The sequence below is a fragment of the Entelurus aequoreus genome, linkage group LG16, assembly GCF_033978785.1.
Source record: "Entelurus aequoreus isolate RoL-2023_Sb linkage group LG16, RoL_Eaeq_v1.1, whole genome shotgun sequence".
Classification (NCBI taxonomy): Eukaryota; Metazoa; Chordata; class Actinopteri; order Syngnathiformes; family Syngnathidae; genus Entelurus; species Entelurus aequoreus.
The window spans coordinates 46,150,523-46,172,000 of record NC_084746.1 but is presented as its reverse complement, the minus strand read 5'-3'; the positions used below and the strand labels follow the sequence as shown (position 1 = coordinate 46,172,000).

The window sequence follows — 21,478 nt, the reverse complement described above, 5'->3', positions numbered from 1 at the left end:
TATATATATATGTGTATATATAGTATGTATATGTATTTATGTGTATATATATATATATATATATATATATATATATATATATATATATATATATATATATATATGTGTCTATATATATGTATGTGTATTTGTATATACAGGTATATATGTAAATGTCTATATGTATGTATGTATATATGTGTATATACAGGTAAAAGCCAGTAAATTAGAATATTTTGAAAAACTTGATTTATTTCAGTAATTGCATTCAAAAGGTGTAACTTGTACATTATATTTATTCATTGCACACAGACTGATGCATTCAAATGTTTATTTCATTTAATTTTGATGATTTGAAGTGGGAACAAATGAAAATCCAAAATTCCGTGTGTCACAAAATTAGAATATTACTTAAGGCTAATACAAAAAAGGGATTTTTAGAAATGTTGGCCAACTGAAAAGTATGAAAATGAAAAATATGAGCATGTTCAATACTTGGTTGGAGCTCCTTTTGCCTCAATTACTGCGTTAATGCGGCGTGGCATGGAGTCGATGAGTTTCTGGCACTGCTCAGGTGTTATGAGAGCCCAGGTTGCTCTGATAGTGGCCTTCAACTCTTCTGCGTTTTTGGGTCTGGCATTCTGCATCTTCCTTTTCACAATACCCCACAGATTTTCTATGGGGCTAAGGTCAGGGGAGTTGGCGGGCCAATTTAGAACAGAAATACCATGGTCCGTAAACCAGGCACGGGTAGATTTTGCGCTGTGTGCAGGCGCCAAGTCCTGTTGGAACTTGAAATCTCCATCTCCATAGAGCAGGTCAGCAGCAGGAAGCATGAAGTGCTCTAAAACTTGCTGGTAGACGGCTGCGTTGACCCTGGATCTCAGGAAACAGAGTGGACCGACACCAGCAGATGACATGGCACCCCAAACCGTCACTGATGGTGGAAACTTTACACTAGACTTCAGGCAACGTGGATCCTGTGCCTCTCCTGTCTTCCTCCAGACTCTGGGACCTCGATTTCCAAAGGAAATGCAAAATTTGCTTTCGTCAGAAAACATGACTTTGGACCACTCAGCAGCAGTCCAGCTCTTTTTTTCCTTAGCCCAGGTGAGACGCTTTTCGCACTGTTTTTTGGTCAACAGTGGCTTGACACGAGGTATGTGGCAGTTGAAACCCATGTCTTTCAAGCGTCTCTTGGTGGTGGATCTTGAAGCACTGACTCCAGCAGCTGTCCACTCCTTCTGAATCTCCCCCACATTTTTGAATGGGTTTTTTTTCACAATCTTGACCAGGGCGCGGTGATCCCTATCGCTTGTACACTTTTTCTGACCACAGTTTTTCCTTCCCTTTGCCTCTCCATTAATGTGTTTGGACACAGAGCTCTGAGAACAGCCAGCCTCTTCAGCAATAACCTTTTGTGTCTTTCCCTCCTTGTGCAATGTGTCGATGGTTGCCTTTTGGACAGCTGTCAAATCTGAAGTCTTCCCCATGTTTGTGTAGGCTTCAGAACTGGACTGAGAGACCATTTAAAGCCCTTTGCAGGTTTTTTGAGTTAATCAGCTGATTAGTTTGTGGCACCAGGTGTCTTCAAAATTTAACCCTTACACAATATTCTAATTTTGTGACACACGGAATTTTGGATTTTCATTTGTTGCCACTTCAAATCATCAAAATTAAATGAAATAAACATTTGAATGCATCAGTCTGTGTGCAATGAATAAATATAATGTACAAGTTACACCTTTTGAATGCAATTACTGAAATAAATCAAGTTTTTCAAAATATTCTAATTTACTGGCTTTTACCTGTATATGTATGTATGTATATATGTATATAAATATATATATTATATATATATATATATATATATATATATATATATATATATATATATATATATATATATATATATATATACGGTATATATAAAGTATGTGTATATGTATATAAGTGTATACGTAAATACTACAAATATATGTATATACACTACCGTTCAAACAATTTTGTGGAATAGCCTTCATTTCTAAGAACAAAAATAGACTGTCGAGTTTCAGATGAAAGTTCTCTTTTTCTGGCCATTTTGAGCGTTTAATTGACCCCACAAATGTGATGCTCCAGAAACTCAATCTGCTCAAAGGAAGGTCAGTTTTGTAGCTTCTGTAACGAGCTAAAGTGTTTTCAGATGTGTGAACATGATTGCACAAGGGTTTTCTAAACATCAATTAGCCTTCTGAGCCAATGAGCAAACACATTGTACCATTAGAACACTGGAGTGATAGTTACTGGAAATGGGCCTCTATACACCTATGTAGATATTGCACCAAAAACCAGACATTTGCAGCTAGAATAGTCATTTACCACATTAGCAATGTATAGAGTGTATTTCTTTAAAGTTAAGACTAGTTTAAAGTTATCTTCATTGAAAAGTACAGTGCTTTTCCTTCAAAAATAAGGACATTTCAATGTGACCCCAAACTTTTGAACGGTAGTGTACATATGTACTAACTAAATATACTGGATAAGAAGGGACTCATAAATAACTGAATCCATCCATCCATTTTCTACCGCTTGTCCCATTCGGGGTCGCGGGGGGTGCTGGAGCCTATCTCAGCTGCATTCGGGTGGAAGGCGGGGTACATAACTGAATAAAAAATAATTTACATGCAATTATGTTGTGCTGAAATGAACAAAATTAATAATTAGTATGTTTCTTAACTTAACTGTCAACAAAATTAAAGTGCAAGTGAAAATACAGTTTCATCATTTTAATCATAATCTTTGCGGTTAAGGAACTTTTCCATAGCTTTATCTCCAGACTACTTCTGTTTGTATGAGATTGTCTTTACTACAACAAGTGGTGGAAAAATGAATATTTAACTAAGTATCCTTGCGGCCCATACGGCCCACAGCTAAGATAGGGCTGCTTGTGGCCCAATAATGGGCCTTGCCCCAATGGTTAAGAATCACTGACCCAATCCACGAAAGTCTTTTTTACCAAATTTCTCTTTGGGCAGCTCCTGGTCTCCTCTCGTCGTGATCACGAAAACCTCCAGTCTGAGCTGAACCGTCTGCAGGCAGAAAACGAGGCCTCCAAGGAGGAGGTAAAAGAGGTACTGCAGGCCCTGGAGGAGCTGGCCGTCAATTATGACCAAAAAAGTCAGGAGGTGGAGGACAAGACTAAGGAGTTTGAAGTGATCAGCGAGGAGCTGAGCCAGAAGTCGGTGAGGGCATCCTTTATCCTTGACTTTGTTCTTAGGAATCCTACAATTGGAAGAATACAACATCCTATGTTATCCTGCGACTTACTTACATCTTTCTTTTTTCGGCAGTCCGTCTTGTCATCTTTGGACTCCGAACTGCAGAAGCTGAAGGAGATGTCCAACCACCAGAAGAAGCGGGTCACTGAAATGATGTCGTCTCTGCTTAAAGATTTAGCTGAAATTGGCATTGCTGTAGGGAGCAATGATATCAAGGTAAAGCTGCACTGGAGAGCAACACCAGCTTGGCTGAGGCCAAGTCAGACATCCTTTTGAAGCACTGGTCTTCCCACCTTCCTCTTCCTCACATCTCGCTGTGCTCTTCCCTCCTCTGTAAGCAGCACGAGGGCGGAATGATCGACGAGGAGTTTACAGTGGCGCGCTTGTACATCAGCAAAATGAAGTCAGAGGTGAAGACCATGGTGAAACGCTGCAAGCAGTTGGAGGGCACCCAGTCGGAGAGCAACAAGAAAATCGACGAAAACGAGAAGGAGCTGGCCACCTGCCAGCTACGTATCTCGCAGGTCCGCACCACTCAAAACCATTGATCCATCTGCAATTGAGAACCTGCAACTTAATGACAAAAATGTCATCTGTTTGCAGCACGAGGCTAAAATCAAGTCCCTGACTGAGTACCTGCAGAATGTGGAGCAGAAGAAGAGGCAGTTGGAGGAGAATGTGGACTCTCTCAATGAGGAGCTGGTCAAACTCAGCGCTCAGGGTATGTCAGACAAATATGCTGCAGTGATGACTTGGGCTGCGACTGATGACTATTTTGATAGTCGACTAGTCATCGATTATCTTAATTAGGACTTGCTGGTTATGAAGCATAAACCTATTCTGTAGCTCAAATTTAGCCATCTGCTTTTAAATTCACGATTGATGATGAGAAAATCTATTTTTCACACAACTTTGTCCCACTCTTCACTAGCTAGGAAGGTAACAATCTAACTATCTTACCGAGTTGAGATCCCTTCCTCCAAAGGTCAGACATCATGCCTCCGCTTTAAATGCTCCCATATCACAAGAGGTATGCAAAATGAGCAAGGTTATGTCTTTAACAAGATTAGGTTGAAACGTTTCCACACTTCACATGTTTTTACCTGCGATGTTGTTGCGAGTGGCCGTGCTGACTCGCTTCCGTCTGGGAAAACATGAGCGATGGCGTTACCGACTGTTGTGGATTATTGTAGATATTTGTCGACAAATCGTTGTACCTTAATTCAAAAAAGCTGTCAAGTTGGCAAATAATATAATCAAACATGAAGCTTACAACATTATAGCTGAACAAAGACGCAAAAACAAGACAGCTGGGAAGTTGGAAAATAATAAAGTCAAACCCGAAGCTTAGAACGTTAAAGCTGAACAAAGACACAAAAATAATGCATTAGTGCAATATGTGCAATAATATATTTTGCCTGATTTGCTTCAAGATGGGATTCATCAACCATCACAACAGATGTATTGATTATTATTATCGCTAATTATTAATATGACAAAGCTGCAAAGTTAGGTTTTTTATTTATTGCTAAACAATGACAAATCACTTTTTGGGTTTCCAGAGAAAGTCCATGCTATGGAGAAGGAGAACGAGATCCAGACTGCCACTGAAGTCAAGGTGTGTGGGTCAGGTTCTGTTAATCATCGCCAGCTCCATCCCCTCAAATATCTCAAAAGGTAACATTTGTCCTTGTCTGTTTGTGTGCGGCACCAAAGGAAGCTGTGGATAAGCAGATCCACTCTCACCGTGAGGCGCACCAGAAGCAAATCAGCAGCCTCAGAGATGAGCTTGACAACAAGGAGAAGCTCATCACCGAGCTACAGGAGTAAGACCGACAGAGGCCGTCACTCCTACCGCAGTATCGGCACATTTATTCATGCTTCATTTCCCTTTCCAGTTTGAACCAGAAGATCATGCTGGAACAGGAGAGGCTGAGAGTGGAGCACGAGAAGCTCAAATCCACCGACCAGGACAAGAGTCGCAAACTGCACGAGCTCACGTACGTTACAGCGTACACAAACTGAACCACCTGCCAATCATGTCGTCTCCTACAACATAACCGTGATGTGTTCTCTCCACGCAGGGTGATGCAGGACAGGCGGGAGCAGGCCAGGCAGGACCTGAAAGGTCTGGAGGAGACAGTGGTGAGTACTTTTTGTTAGGCTGAAATACAGAAGCACACCTAATTTTGTTCTAATTATTTTACTTGTCCGTCTTTATTTAAGGCCAAGGAACTGCAGACCCTGCATAACCTGAGGAAGCTTTTCGTCCAGGACTTGGCCACTCGAGTGAAAAAGGTGAACCATTATGTTCAATATGTCTTTGTCCAGACAGGTAGAGTCTGAGTTGCAGTGTGAATAATTCATTTAGCCAAAAGGCAGCAACACATTTCAATGACTCTACTGTGATCCTGTGTGCGCGTGCTTGTATTCCAATGCAAATGTCTTGCCTTTGTGCTGTGCAGAGTGCCGAAATGGACTCTGACGACACTGGGGGCAGCGCGGCACAAAAGCAGAAAATTTCCTTTCTTGAGAACAATCTTGAGCAGCTCACCAAGGTTCACAAACAGGTAAGCGTGTTAAGCGCCACACATCCACGCACTGCTGCGATTTTAACCAATAACATATTTACGTACGTGGCGGCAGCTTGTGCGTGATAACGCAGACCTTCGGTGTGAGCTTCCTAAACTGGAAAAGCGCCTACGTGCTACGGCTGAGCGGGTCAAGGCCCTGGAGTCTGCACTGAAGGAGGCCAAGGAGAACGCCGCCCGCGACCGCAAGCGGTACCAGCAGGAGGTGGACCGCATCAAGGAAGCCGTTAGGGCCAAGAACATGGCCAGGAGGGGACACTCGGCCCAGATTGGTGAGTGTTGGATTTGAGAACAACAACTATCATGTTTGTCGCCACAAATTCTTGCTCACGCTTATTAACATAAAACTCAAAAGTGCTCGCAAAAATCTTGTCATCTTCTCCCTCCTCCTTCTCAGCCAAGCCCATCCGGCCTGGGCAGCAGCCGGTGGCGTCCCCCACTCACCCGAACATCAACCGCAGTGGAGGAGGCTTCTACCAGAACAGCCAGACTGTGTCCATCAGGGGCGGCGGCACCACCAAGACCGACAAGAAGTATGTGAATGCTTGATTTGTTCTTCTTTATGTAATCTGGTTGTACACGCAGAATAAACAACAGGAATGCAATTGCTTCTCCACAATGCACGTGAGTAGCGTATTTATGGATTGCAGGGAGTTGGGCTTAGGGCTGGGTGGTACGACCTTTTATTAATATTTCAATATTTTTAGGCCATGTCACGATACACGATATATATCTCGATATTTTGCCTTAGTCTTGAATGAACACTTGATGCATATAATCACACCAGTATGATGATTCTATGTGTCTACATTAAAACATTCTTCTTCATACTGCATTAATATATGCTCATTTTAAACTTTCATGCAGAGAGGGAAATCACAACTAATTCAATTTACCAAAACTGTATTTATTAAACAGTTATTAAGCAGTGGCACGAACATTCATGTCATTTCAAAACAGAAAGTGCAAGATTGTCAGAGACATTTTAAAACAAGCTATGAGTGCACTTTTGTGCATGATGTCACTAAGATGACATATCAAAACAACACTAAAATTAAAGTGCACTTTTTGTACAGAACGCCACTACAATAGTTTAAAACAAATAAAGTGCACTTTTGTGCATGATGTCACACGTGATATTTCAGTAACTGTCAAATAAAAATGAGCTGTATAATAGGAAATCAAATAGTATATGTCCTTCGCTATGTGGTAGGTTACTGCGGACGTTATCTCCTTTTGTTGTTGACCTTTTTTTTTTTCATACGGTGTTAATGTGGAAATGGTTGCCTCGGCATTTTGTTGGTGTGGCACCGAACGGATATGTTGACTTGCAGAGTTTTAAGCACTCCTCATTCTCTAGCAGGTGACTTTTCAAATGATGCTACATATTAGCAGTAATGCTACTTTTTGTAGCAACGCTTTTGCCCCACAATTGACAAATTACGGTTGTCTGTTCCACATATTCCCTCTTGAAGCCAAACCACCGCCAGACGATGGACCCCCTGCTGTTTTTCTTGAGAATTAATTATTCCTTCATTTGTTACCAGATTTGCACCTTCTTTCTCTCGTATTACTACTCGCACCACAGCTAACGTTACTCATGCCGCTACCTCTCAGCTCCGTGAGGGCGTGTACGTATATGACGTATGAAAGAAAGTGCGCTTGTTTTATGTCTCTGTGAGAAGGAGAGACAAGAAAGAGTGAGAAGAGGCTGTAGTGTAATGCCTGCAGCTAAAAGCAACTGCGTGAGAACGTATACTCGAATATCCCGATATAGTCATTTTCAATATCGCACAGAGACAAACCCGCGATATATCGAGTATATCGATATATCGCCCAGCCCTAGTTGGGCTGACAAAATCGTCATGCAAACACGTGCACAGTGTGGCCGACGGTCTTGCAATCGCTCCTCCACATTTACATTTGACAAACTTTCACAAGCGAAAGCCATAATCCACAGTCAAAATAAAGATGTTTCATTTAAATAATGCGATTGCTCCTCCACATGTGACAAACAAATGACATAATTATTTACTTGAAAGAACCAATACAAAACATAGCATTAAATTATATCAATGCTAATCAATCTTAAATATTTTTCCGTCAATTGTTTGTAGCCTGTCTTGACCTCGATGGGTGAAATGTTTGAATTTGTGTGTGCAGCTGAAGCGCGAGCAGGAAATGAGGACACCGCAGAAGAAGCCAATAGCAACCAACCGCGCCTCCCCCATCTCCCGAGAGACCCTGCCATCCTAGCCGCCAACCTGTCAAACCTGTCATTCCTTTACAGCAGACAGGCTCCTCGTTTCTGCCTCCGAGCCGCCAAGAAGTCTCTGATTTATAAATATATATACATATAAATATACCTGGCTGTACAGCTCTAAGCATTCACTCCCTGCTTAAACCCCACCACCTCCCAAGCACCTTCCTCTCATCACGATGCATCACTTCCTTCCATAATAACAAAAAGACGGTGAGTTTACAGAAGTTAATAATTGTTTCCACTCAACCAACCAAACAGTCTTGAGCGCAGCCTTGGCGAGCGAAACTGCACGCGACTTGAATGTGTAGCTTTCCTTTTTTTTGTTTTTAAATTCAGTTTTTTTTTTTTGTTTAGTTTAGTTTTTTTGCACATGACTGTCATCGTCGTGCGAGTAGTTTTGCACTGCCCCGAGCTGAATGTAACGGTAGCAAGACCTGAACATTACACAAAGAAAGACCAAAAATAGACCTTATCCTATCGCGAGACCTAACTCAACCTTTTTAGGCCAACCTCTGTACATTTGAAAATTAGCAGCACACTTCTCACGGTAGATTTGACATACTTCTTTAAGGGGGATATATATATATATGTATATATATATATATATATATATATATATATATATATATATATATATATATATATATATATATATATATATATATATATATATATATATATATATATATATATGTATATGTATATATATATATATATATATATGTATATATATATATATATATATATGTATATGTATATATATATATATATATATATATATATATATATATATATATATATATATATATATGCGCGCACACACACACACTTAGAAAACATGGAAATGGCTAGATGGCATCAAACACTACTGTCGTGTTCAGTCATACAGATGTTAAATCTGCACTATTGCACACGCTCTCCTGGTCGCACAACTGGATGGTGGTGGTGGCTAAGGAGGTGGGCCTAAAAAAACAAAGCCAAGTTGTGCAACGGTGTACTGTAGATGTATTTAACTTAATACCTGTGGAGGCCAATTGTTTTTATGGTTAAGTTAAAGCTGTACTCGTTATGGTCGTGGGAACGATGTGAAGAGCAAATGTAGGAAGGAAGAGAATGATCCAGTCAACACTTTTTAGAAAGCCTGTGATGCTACTTGTGCTCTTTTTGCCTCTCACTGGTGGACGCTATTTATATCTGCAAATACAGTCGTAGACTTGGGTTGTACTCACCAACATGCCGCACTTGTCCTGTCCCAGGTGGGTGGAAAATGTTCTTGATCCAAAATCAACTTCAAGGTTCATTATTTGCCGCGTCCCTACCCTCATTAATAAATGTGGCGTCTGTGTCTATATGCCCCTTTGGGTTGAGTTTTTACTGGGCTTGATGTACTGTATCGCTTTCCGTACTTCTAGATTGATAAATTGCGCTCGGAGGGGGACTCTTGTCCAGGATCCAAACACTTTGTTGCTGATCAGCAAGTCAGAAAAGCAGGGTTAAGAATTGCACAACAATCTGTTGTTGCCTGAGGAAGTGTTTATATTTAACAAATCAGCAGTGTAGGACTTTATAATTATGGTTCTTTGTTTACGTTATTCTGTCCCCCCTTTTTTTAAACCAACACATTTAGTTTTTTTGTACCTAGTAAAGCCCCAGTGCATTGGCTCAGACCATATTTGTGATTGTAACCCTGCATGAGAACGCTAACACCATGTACAAGTGCAATATATACTGTAAAATACACTGTATATCAGATCACGGGTGACCACACCCTCTTTCATAATTATAATATTTATGCACAGATAAAACATGAGCTTGTTATTTAAGGAAAAAACACTGCACTAAAAGATTTTCACCAGACTTATACAACAGCAGTGCAAAATAGGAATCGGCCTGACATGTCAACATGAAATATATTCATCTAGCTTGAAGAAAGACATTTGGGTTAACAGCACTTGCTCACTAAATAGATGCACTCCATATGTTTTTGACTAAAAAGTGTTGCTTCGCTGAGATGCAGGCTGTACTCACGCCCCCTAAGTCTGAGACAGGACAGTGTCTGGATGTCATCCAAGGTGGTTTATTCCCTGTAAGCTTCATAATAGTCTAGAATAGTAAAAAATCTTTGAAGCACGGACCTCAAAATGTTGATCTTTTCTTTGACCTCCCACTACAACTGGATATCAAATGGAAACATAGTTAAAAAGTAAAACATAATATCTGTGGCTCCTAATTTTGCATTTGTTCTAAATTAAAGAAAATACGGTGTTTGCCACTGTTTTATTACTGTGTAATAGTTGGTCACATTTTAAAGGGCAGGTGTTTTATTTGAGGGGGATCCATGAGTGGACAAAGGTACTGGATCATTCCTGGCTAATTGGGGCACAAATAACTAGCTCTGACATGGACGGAGACTGGATTGTTGAAAGAGATCACAGTTTTGGATTGACTGCATGATGTAAAAATGTATGTGTGATTAAATAATTATGAATAAATACATTGACCTCTGTGCTTCTTCGGTAATTAAGGTTTTTAAGGTACAGTGAGGTCCACAAGTATTTGCACACCCTGCAATTTTTCATCATAGATGTATTTCCGCTGTTAGAGACATAACCTAAAAAGAAAAATCCGGAAATCACATTGTATGATTTTTTTTATGTTTAATTTGTATGTTACTGGGGTTCATAAGTATTTGCACACATGAGAATCAGCAAGAATTATGACTCTCAAAGAGCTGTCAGTCTACCTTAAAAAAAAGTCCACCTTAAATTAACCCCACAACTAATCACCCACCCACCACCCCTTTGAGGTCATTAAAGTCACCTGTGCAACCCACAGTCAGTCAAGGTCCAACTGCTACCATGGGCAAGACCAAAGAGCTGTCAAAAGAGACCAGAGACAAAATTGTAGAGCTCCACAAAGCTGGAAAAGGCTATGAGACAATTGGGAAGCAGCTTGGTGAGAATAGATCAACTGTTGCAGCAAATGTTAGAGAATGGAAGAGGCTAAACATGACTGCTAATCCACCTCGGACTGGGGCTCCATATAAGATCTCATCGTGGGGCATCACTCATGATAAAAAAAAGTGAGGAATCAGCCCAGAACTATACGGCTGTATATACTGTACGTGTGGCCCAGTGGTTAATAGTAAATCATAAATGTATATTCATATATTGACTGTAGTACATTTAAATTGATGAGCTTGATTGCAATGTTGTTGTAGTTCAGCGTCTTAAAGGCTCGGGGGCGCAATCTTTGTTTACATTGAAAACCCCTGAAGCGCCCAAAGTATTGCCGCTACGATCTCCAAAATACTTACGACGCATCCAAAGGCATTACGAACGAATCAGTTGGGGTAGGTTTCAAATTCCAAGATGAAAATGAGATTCAAACTTTAATTTGCTGAACGGTCGCAGTAGTTGTGCGTGAAACTGGCGTCGACGAGCGAGAAATCCCGAAAAAGGCTTCAGTGTGTGCGTTCCTGCGTAGACGATCTTTGCTCGGGAAAGGTACGTTTCCGAAGTGTTCCGGACAGGAGCGAAGTCTACTCGGGATCCCACCGGCAGACAGGAAGCGGCTGCTCCGAGTCAATCCGTCTACACACTGTCCTTCGCAAACTTCACTGGATTTTAAAACTTCCTCCGGCGACCAACAAGTGCCTTTTATCGCCGGACTTTCGGGAGAATTACCGGGAAAGCGAGGCTTAAGGTGAGCAGTTTTGACAGGACACATTCGACGCTATGATACATTTAGCGTCCATGCTAACTAACTTAGCTAGCTTCCCACACATTATTTTTTACGTCGTATTAGCAACAATAAAGTTTAGTTTGATATTATTAGTCAAATACCCGGATGTGATTTGAAGCACACTTGTACGGACGTAATAAAGTACTAAAGTTATCCATGTGGCGGAAAAAAAAACAAAGGAGTCCTTCAGGAAGTGTGAAGTCGATCCATACAGAAATAGCGATACACTAACAAACTATTTTATTGACGCTCTCAGACTAACTTGTTTTTTATTCACCTGACTATACAACTAGAATAATACCAGAACGTAAATATAACGAATTAGTTTAAAACTTTATTCAACAAAACCATTCATTAAAACTAATACACTTGCCGGTCACTTCATTAGGTACACCTGCGCTTCTGTGGAGAATGTGTTTAATCAAGGAAAGCAATGTAATTAATATGTAACGAGACATTTAATAATACTAGTGATAGTTACATGTCCAGCAAAGATACCTTGAAATACATTGTATGTTTACAGCTACACATTCAATCATGTCCGAAAAGGAGTATAGGAAGAAGCAGAAGTTATTTATTTAATTTTCAGTTTTTATTTTTTTTGCGTTTCTTAAACTGACTCATGTTTGTTGTATACGCTTGTACTTTAATGAAATCAATAAAGCGGAGAAGGTCGCTTGTAGTTGTTCGTCCTTTATTTGGTAACTTCCGCCCTGCCCCACATCCCGCGCATGCGCACAGGCATCGCCCACTGCCCATACATTACATCTCCCCCTTTATCCAATTGTTTGCCCCACATAAAACACATAAACACTGGTATGCATTAGGTAAAATTGTTTTAACTCAAAAACTCTCTCTGACTGACTCAATTAACATATATTATCATTCACATTTCACATATTTCCTTTTTTTAATTAATTTATTTCTTTTCAAACTTTGCTCAAACCTTCGAGAAAATCTTCATTTGATTGTCTGCAGCATGTGTTTGCATCCCGGAGACGAGTTCGGCAAATTCTGACACCATGTTGTGTACGCTTGTATTTTAAATGAAATCAATAAAGCGGAGAAGGTCTCTTGTAGTTGTTCATCCTTTATTTGGTAAATTCCGCCCTGCCCCACATTCTGCGCATGCACGCAGGCATCACTCACTGCCCATACATTACATTGTTGAATTAATTATTGGAATTCCACCCACGCTACAAGGTTTTAGTGTTGTGCGTGCGTACAGTATAGGCTACATCCATAGGCGCAGATCCCGTGGGTGCTCGGGCCCCGAAGCACCCACAATGCCGAGCACCCACGTGGGATTGATGGCAAATTCTTTCTCACCACCAAGCAAAAACCGCGCATGCTCAGAAAAGTAGTGTCAGATTTACCGCCCGTCTGAGCACCCACTGGCAAAAATGTAGATCAGTGCCTATGCATCCATCCGTCCACCAATTTTCTACTGCTTGTCCCTCTCGGGGTGCTGGAGTCTAGCCCAGCTGCACTCCGGCGTAAGACATGGTACACCCTGGACGAATGTTTTAAATGTAATTGTTCCCTAAGATCACATTTGTCCTGTTTTTAAACATGTTATAATGAAGTTATTTCTTTACCTTCTCCTTTTGTCATGTTTAAAGGTTTTTTGTAGCTCAGATTTGGTTTTATGTTATGACTGGGGGATTTCTCTTTTTAATATTCCAGATAAGGTATAATTTAAGTGTCCAGAAAGTTCCTCAACCAATCCATAGACCATCATTGAACAATTCAGACCCAGCAGTTCCAAGTCTTGACAATTAATAACATTTCAAGTTCACCCAGTGACAGAAAAGATGTCGGTTAAAAAAAAGGGTTTTAACTTCTGCTTCAATCAAGAACTCTTTCCAAAATGCAAAATTGAGACTTGTCATATTTAAGGTCAATAAAGGACCTGTCACATTTCCGGACAATCCTTGTACATGGGGCAGGTACAGGATTATTTAAGCAGTGAATAAGGCAGGGTAAAATTCAGTCATGTGCAGGTGGGAAGGTGTCAAATTACATTTTAAAAACTTAAATGCATCCTGTAATTAATTTGCACCAACACAGCCTGATGTACGGAACAGACCAAAAGTTTGGACACACCTTCTCATTTCAATGTGTTTCTTTATTTTCATGACTATTTACATTGTAGATTGTCACTGAAGGCATCAAAACTATGACACCTGTAAAGTGAATACCATTTCAAGTGACTACCTCTTGAAGCTCATTGAGAGAATTCAAGAGTGTGCGAAAAAGTAATCAGAGCAAAGGGTGGCTATTTTGAAGAAACTAGAGTATAAAACATGTTTTCAGTTATTTCACCTTTTTTTGTTAAGTACTCTACATGTGTTCATTCATAGTTTTGATGCCTTCAGTGACAATCTACAATGTAAATAGTCATGAAAATAAAGAAAACGTATTGAATGAGAAGGTGTGTCCAAACTTTTGTACTCTAGTTAGTGCACGTTTGTGTTGAATGTTCAGGACGTATATGAGCAACCCTTTACATTCCAGTGTTCATTGTGTCACTGCTGTGCAAAGTGCACTACAGTGTGTGTGTGTGTGTGTGTGTGTGGTTGTGATTTCAGCATGAAAGTATGTGAGGGATTCCATGAATCTTACTTTGCAGTGACTTGTCCATATGTTGAGGGGGAGGATATATTTGAATAAATCTCACTTATTGCAGCATTTGCATCTTTCCCTCCTCCACTCTAATCTCACATGGAGACCACACAGCCCTTGAAGAGGATTTACTCGTCCTTACATTGTGCCTCCTCATTGGCTTCCTCTTATTGGGTTATGGCCGTATTAGGCTTTGGAAACAGTGGCTCTTTGTGTTTATACCATGTATTATTGTTGTTGTTGTTGTTGTTGTGTAAGACAGAGGAAGAAGCATTCTGATGACTTAACAACACGGCCACGTTATACAGTGGGAGCTCCATGGATGCTGCTTGACCTTTAAATCTGTTTTTATTTTCATAGGCAAGAATGTAAATAGCAATAATCAGCTCCAGGGTAGAACTAACAATTATAGGACCTTTTATTAACTGTAGAGGCAATGTTTTAAGTCACTTTTTTAAACCGTCTTAACTGTCAGTTGTATGTGCAAAAAGTTAACCTTCATTACTTCACTTTAAGACAAAACACTTTGGCTATGTTGTACTGAGTAGCCAGGACAGACACGTGTGCAACTTTTCTATGTTGCATAAATGTCCATATTAACTTCCATGTTAAGCATCGTTTTTATATTATTCTTGAGCTAATTCAACACATTGTTGCTTTGTTTTTGTCTCTCGTTAGCTTCACTGTGGAGGCAATGCCAACAAAGGTCCTCCTCCAGTGCTAATTAACTAGCTGGTGGACGGCAAGAGGCGTCATGGCCGAGCTGCCCATCGCCCCAGGCCAGGTGTACATCGAGGTGGAGTACGACTATGAGTACACGTCCAAGGATCGCACTATCTCCATCCACCAGGGCGAATGCTTCATGCTAGTGGAGAAGACCAATGAAGACTGGTGGAAAGTGCGTAGAGAGGAGGGGACTAAAGCAATTTATGTGCCCGCTCAATATGTTAGGGAGGTCCGCAAGGCCCTCATGCCTCCTCCCAAACAGCTCCCACATCACCCCGTTTCCACCGGCAACACCCCCCCTCAGAGCACTGTCCGGGTCAAACCAACCAACTTGGATCTGGATATCCAAAACTCCTCCACAGAGAACCTGAACATGCCAGAGGCCATCCCTGCGTGGTCACCTTCTACTCATTCCAAACCTGGACGCTCACCGTCTACTCATTCCAACCCTGGACACTCACCGTCTACTCATTCCAACCCTGGACGCTCACCGTCTACTCATTCCAAACCTGGACGCTCACCTTCTACTCATTCTAACCCTGGACGCTCACCTTCTACTCATTCTAACCCTGGACGCTCACCTTCTACTCATTCCAAACCTGGACGCTCACCTTCTACTCATTCTGCCTCGTTCATGCCATCCACCCCACCCATCCAGCGGCGGGACAGTAACCACCACCAGCAAGCCCCAAGCACCCCCACAGCGCCCGAACGAGCCCTAGCGGGAATCCTTGTCCTGCCTGGTGGCCATCCACTTATCCAGGGTGGTAACACTCCACCCCGCACCCGCGCCAGATCTCCAGACCTGGTCCGAGCCCCGCTGGACGTGGACAGCCCTCACTGCGACTCGGCGGGAGAGGAACGTCGTACCAATGACTCGGAGTCTGGAGAAGAACTCAGCAGCAGTTCTACTGAACAACTGCAGGTAAGCTTTTAACAACTTCATACGTTTACTTTTAAAGCCAGCGTTTAGAAGGTGACCTGGTTTGACTTCAGAATATTATAATAATGCACAAAACATTGTTTCACTCCCCTGTGTAAACACTAGTCTTCTAATCTTAGCGTCACACACAGGAAAGGTCATTTCAAGGTGGACATGTGCATTTTTATTACCGTTTAAATTTTGTCTGGGAACCATTGCACTCTCGTCACAATAGACTTCCTTCCTTCCTTAGAAATATAGTATAGGATGTGAAATACCATGTAAACAGCAATTAAAAGGCCAAAGTAGGCAAACATGTTTTGCTGCAACCTGCAGGTTTATGTGACTTGTCCATCCATCCTTCTTCTACCGCTTGTCCCTCTGCTGTGTGATAAAACTGCACATCATGCTGTTTAATCATCATCTTGATACGCCACACCTTTAAGGTGGATGGATGATCTCGGAAAGGAGAAGTGCTGAATAAAGCGATACGTACCCATAGAGACAATCGGACTGTTTTTGTCCTGATTTTCTCCCTTTCTCCCTTTCAACCAAAAAAAAACAAAAACAAACAACAATTTATCTAAAGCAGGGGTCGTCAACTAATATTCAAGTAGGTCCAGATACAAAACATTTCCTGACGTGACGGTCCAGGAAGCCCCCTCCCCCGTCCCAAAAAACACAAACTTTGTGGTTTGTGTCATGATCACATTGCCATGTTTTGATAGAGCCACCATTTCTGAACATGAGACACATTAGTTTTGTGCTTTTAAAGGAAATAATTAACATACATTATGCATTTTGGGTTGAAAGCATTATTATTGCTGTCCACGTTCCTCTTCTTATGGAGCACCATGTGTATTTATTAATCTGTTGTTTCGACCTGTCGCTCGCTTTCCCTTTTCTCTACTCGTCCACCGCGGCTATGGTCTGGGCCTCTCACTCGTCTCTGTCGTCCTCCCCACCCTTTCTATCACTTCTTATTCTAGTGGATATCACTCAAACTTCCTTTTTACTCGCTTTGCTTCTCTTTTGTCATTCTCTGCATTTCGAGTTGCCATGTTTACCGCTTGGAATGCACACATTTGATTGGATGAGCAGTATTGTGTGGGATGGTTTCACTTGCATGCGATTTGGTCAGTGTATTTCCTGATCCATTGAACCAGTATCGAAAAGTCTATAATAGTGGCGCCGGTCAAAAAGAAGTGGTTTGTGAAGACGTAATTAGGACTAGGCGATATATCGAGCTTGTAAGATATATCGATATATTTTTAAACAAGATATGAATTAAGAAAATATCGTAATATCGATATAATTTATTTCACGTTAAAATGACCAAACACCGCTTATTTGTTGTGTTCCTTGTTCTCCCCTGCTTCCCACCCACTCTCGACACTCAATGGGCTACTAAACCCCTTCCCTTCCTCCTTCCAAGACGCGCTTGCACGTATAAGAACATCCATGATCGGTTGGTTGTTTACTATGATGAGTCACGATTGGTTAAGATTAGAGCAAAACATTACGGACAGGCAATCAGAGGCAAGATAGGGCGGGTCATCGAACCAGGAACGGGAATCACAACAGACGTGCACATCCCAAATGACGAGGAGAGAGTCGTAGAAGAGAAGAGGGAATATTCAAGTGGGCGATTTATAAATTTAAAAAACTAGTGGAAGATGGCAGAGGGATTCTCTTCTTTAGATTTTTCTTTTAGCGATGTAGACGACGTCCAGGAAACCCACAATGCGTCTACTTGGCTACATTTGGACAAATGTATGCGTCTGGATAAAACATTAATTTGAGTTGTTTGCCTTGTAAGCCCAAATCAAAACTGTTCTCGAGTTGCAAAGCCGGGCATATTTCGCACGTGAAATGCTGCCACAAATGTACGCCGAAGTGAGGAAGATCATAGCCGCACAATTAAGTCAAGTCACTTACTTGGCGCTGACCAGAACCGGGACTGGGAATTAAAAAGTGCCTGCCTGCAAAATTATTTTTTTATCTGAGTTTTATACATTTTGTATTATTTGCACAGCTATGTTATTTATTTTATGTAGAAAGAATATTTTTGTATTTTATTTATGTTATGTAATTCTGTGCTACTTAAACTGTCTATTTTCTGTGCTGTTAATACCCATCTCGACTAAGTGGGTTAATAAAAGTGCCACTGACTGTTTACAGTACAGTTGTCATTCAGTTCAATTTCAGTGAATCTCGCTCCAAAATTAAAATCTTTATATGTATACTTTCACCGGAAAATATATCGAGATACATATCGAATATCGAGTTTAAGTGAAAATATATCGAGATATACCGTATAAGTCGCTCCGGAGTATAAGTCGCACCGGCCGAAAATGCATAATAAAGAAGGAAAAAAACATATATGAGTCGCACTGGAGTATAAGTCGCATTTTTGGGGGAAATTTATTTGATAAAACCCAACACCAATAATAGACATTTGTAAGGCAATTTAAAATAAATAAAGAGTAGTGAACAACAGACTGAATAAGTGTACGTTATATGGCGCATAAATAACCAACTGAGAACGTGCCTGGTATGTTAACGTAACATATTATGGTAAGAGTCATTCAAATAACTATAACATATAGAACATGCTATACGTTTACCAAACAATCTGTCACTCCTAATCGCTAAATCCCATGAAATCTTATACGTCTAGTCTCTTACGTAAATGAGCTAAATAATATTATTTGATATTTTACGGTAATGTGTTAATAATTTCACACATAAGTCGCTCCTGAGTATAAGTCGCACCCCCGGCCAAACTATGAAAAAAACTGCGACTTATAGTCTGAAAAATACGGTACTTTTTTGTGCATATCGTCCAGCCCTAATCGTAATCAATAATTAATTAGCTATAGGTCCAGGTCGGCTTAAGGGTCCTGGTTTCGGACCTCGGTCCATCAGTTAGTGATCCCTAATTTAAAGTCATATAAGATTATAATATAAGATTGACGTGTGGTCTGGGGTGTGTTAAGAGTAAATTTGTCGCGTTAACGGGTCAAAAACGGGTTGGAGCCAACAATCCAAAGTAGGCCTGGGCGATTATATTGATTGTATAGATATATTCTAGTTTTTTGTTGCAGACGGTTTAAAAAATTATAGATGTTCTCTTCTTGCTCTGGCATACTTATTGCCCCTCAGGAGCTTCCGTAGCTTGCGCCGTCCTGTTACTTCCTTAGCGGCTCACATAGCAAAACATGGCTAACGCTAATGAGAGCAAGACGTTTGCTCCAAAGAAAAGAAAAGTGTTGTCAGTACTTTGGTTTTGTGGCAACAGGTGTGGAACAAATGACTGCACGGTACAAAGTTTGTTTCAAAAAGGCATCAGCACAACTAACTTATTACAGTATCTGAAACCGAAGCCCCCAGCCGAGTGCAGGAAATACAACTCTTTACGAGGCGAACAAGATGCAACAACAAACAGACTTCGGGTTAGAAATCACTTTACTATGGTGGAAGGATTCACACAAGGTATGAATGAAGATGCCATGTATGATGAGAAAGAAGCACAATGTGTAGAGCGATCACTAAAGCAGTTGCTCTGCACACATTTACTTTATCTACTTACTAAAACAAACTATAGTCCTCTCAATGTTTTACTTAAATATTTATTTGGATACAATGTATAATACTCCAGAAGTATGTTATTGAAGACAGAAGTTTACACTTTATTGATCTCAATGTTGGAGATTGTTTATTTGCACGCAATGCTACATTTCTGTTAACAAAAGTATTCTATTCAAGCAGAAGCATTGCTTTCCAAGGTAAGCTCTTAAATTTAATGATTTGAAAATTATTCCATAGAAAGTACAATTTATCAGGTCTAAAAAGAACAATATACAAATCAGATTGCTAAGAGTAAGATGCCGTGTGTGCAGTGTCATTTCACACTACTAGTTTTTAATTAAATGAAAGAAAAACGTATATTGAATAATTTCTGTAATTTGTATTCAATGGTTTATTTAAAAAGTAGGGGGGGGGGAATCGGAAAAAATCGAGAATTTAATTTATTTGTGAAAAATTTAGGGATTTTATTTTTAGGCCATATCCCCCAGGCCCAAGTATTGAACCTCTCTCTGTGAATTGTGACTATGAAAAGTAGACAGTCAAGAACCTAAAAGCCATCAGAGCTACTACTAGATGATAAAGTCAGTGTTTACGTCATCTCCCTTATTTTTATTTTGGGTTTATTCCTGTCTTTTTCATTGAGAAATGGAATGACGGAATTTCGGGATAACCAGGAATTTTTGAAGTTCTTAAAACAACTTAGTTTTTTGTCCTGACTAAGAGGAATGTTTTGACAGTAGAACGGTTGAAATGGGTTGAAAAAATAGTCTGAAAACAACCATCATTCCCGCCTCTTTTCGATATCGTCTGTTTTTCTGGATGTTGCTTTGGTTCTTCCTCTTCCATTTTGTAATTTGTTCCCACGAGCTTATAGGCTTTGCAGACAAGAGTCTGGATGGGTGCTGTGACAGAATGGTTATGTGTATGGTGGGCAGTGTTGATGTTAATGCAGCACACTACACAAATAACTATCAAAACTGTTTGATGCCTGATTGTTTAACTTTATGTGGGAGGTCTGTAACAGAAAAAACATCTCTTCAAATTTAAAATGTCTTTATGGGTATACCCCGTGTGACACAAATTCAGACAGATTTGTCAACAACATTTTAGAGAAGTCGGCCTTTGGTGTACGTAGAAAATGTTTCGGCTCATGAAAAATGGGAGCACAAATAAAAGCCTCTATATTTTTGTTGAGTGTTTTAGCATTCACACAACTTGTCTGATCTTAATCATAGCCTGACTTTCTGGCGTCACTTCCTGTGTGGGCGCGGTCCTCTCCGAACTCACTTTGTAAATGATCAATGAGTCCATACAAAGCTAAGTGCCGGAGATTCAAGAAATACACGGCTGACTTACCCGTGTAAAAATTTGTTCCAGGAGGGGGACCTTAAACGATGGTTTAGTGTGGCTGAAACGGGGCTTAGGCTAAATAATTATTAGTTTAAGGGGTTAAACCGCCTGAGTGTAGACATGGCCTGAGTCTCTAAACATGTCTACCCTCCTCCTGTACCCCCACAGTAGGCTGGTCTGGAATACATCAGTATTCGTGTTGAATCGTTTTGTAGAGTTTGTTGTTATTTGTTCTTTAAGGAGTCGAAACTCACTGACATCTCCTTTCAGGTGTGCCATCGTTTATTGGGGGAAAGAAAAATGCTCTGTCAAGATGTCTGCTCATTGCTGACATTATGAAGCAGCCCTGAAGGCGCTTTAGTTCTCACAGAATCTCAGCCTGCAACACACACTTGCATGCACATGCTCACACACCATGACATGTAAT

General features: G+C 40.6%; 2 protein-coding genes across 6 annotated transcripts in view; both read left to right on the top strand.

The window, feature by feature from the left end:
- LOC133631083 (kinesin-1 heavy chain) overlaps nucleotides 1-8,691 on the top strand; it is a 42,704-nt gene extending 34,013 nt beyond the window's left edge. Inside the window, exons 14-26 of one of the 2 annotated variants that reach the window (XM_062023118.1) lie at nucleotides 2,997-3,203; nucleotides 3,312-3,455; nucleotides 3,581-3,763; nucleotides 3,843-3,960; nucleotides 4,802-4,857; nucleotides 4,956-5,065; nucleotides 5,138-5,239; nucleotides 5,324-5,384; nucleotides 5,466-5,537; nucleotides 5,705-5,809; nucleotides 5,886-6,102; nucleotides 6,228-6,363; nucleotides 7,994-8,691. In XM_062023118.1, coding sequence (XP_061879102.1) covers nucleotides 2,997-3,203; nucleotides 3,312-3,455; nucleotides 3,581-3,763; nucleotides 3,843-3,960; nucleotides 4,802-4,857; nucleotides 4,956-5,065; nucleotides 5,138-5,239; nucleotides 5,324-5,384; nucleotides 5,466-5,537; nucleotides 5,705-5,809; nucleotides 5,886-6,102; nucleotides 6,228-6,363; nucleotides 7,994-7,997 — 1,515 coding nt within the window. In that variant the 3' untranslated portion in view covers nucleotides 7,998-8,691. Of the gene's footprint in view, nucleotides 1-2,996; nucleotides 3,204-3,311; nucleotides 3,456-3,577; nucleotides 3,764-3,842; nucleotides 3,961-4,801; nucleotides 4,858-4,955; nucleotides 5,066-5,137; nucleotides 5,240-5,323; nucleotides 5,385-5,465; nucleotides 5,538-5,704; nucleotides 5,810-5,885; nucleotides 6,103-6,227; nucleotides 6,364-7,993 lie in introns of both variants that reach the window. The other variant, XM_062023117.1, reaches the window with a different exon arrangement.
- A 2,836-nt stretch (nucleotides 8,692-11,527) lies between these two features.
- The window catches only part of LOC133631084 (rho GTPase-activating protein 12-like), a 70,840-nt gene continuing 60,889 nt past the window's right edge, over nucleotides 11,528-21,478 (top strand). For 2 of the 4 annotated variants that reach the window (XM_062023121.1, XM_062023120.1), the window contains exons 1-2: nucleotides 11,530-11,798; nucleotides 15,141-16,113. In XM_062023121.1, coding sequence (XP_061879105.1) covers nucleotides 15,217-16,113 — 897 coding nt within the window. In that variant the 5' untranslated portion in view covers nucleotides 11,530-11,798; nucleotides 15,141-15,216. Of the gene's footprint in view, nucleotides 11,799-15,140; nucleotides 16,114-21,478 lie in introns of all 4 variants that reach the window. The other 2 variants (XM_062023119.1, XM_062023122.1) reach the window with 2 other exon arrangements.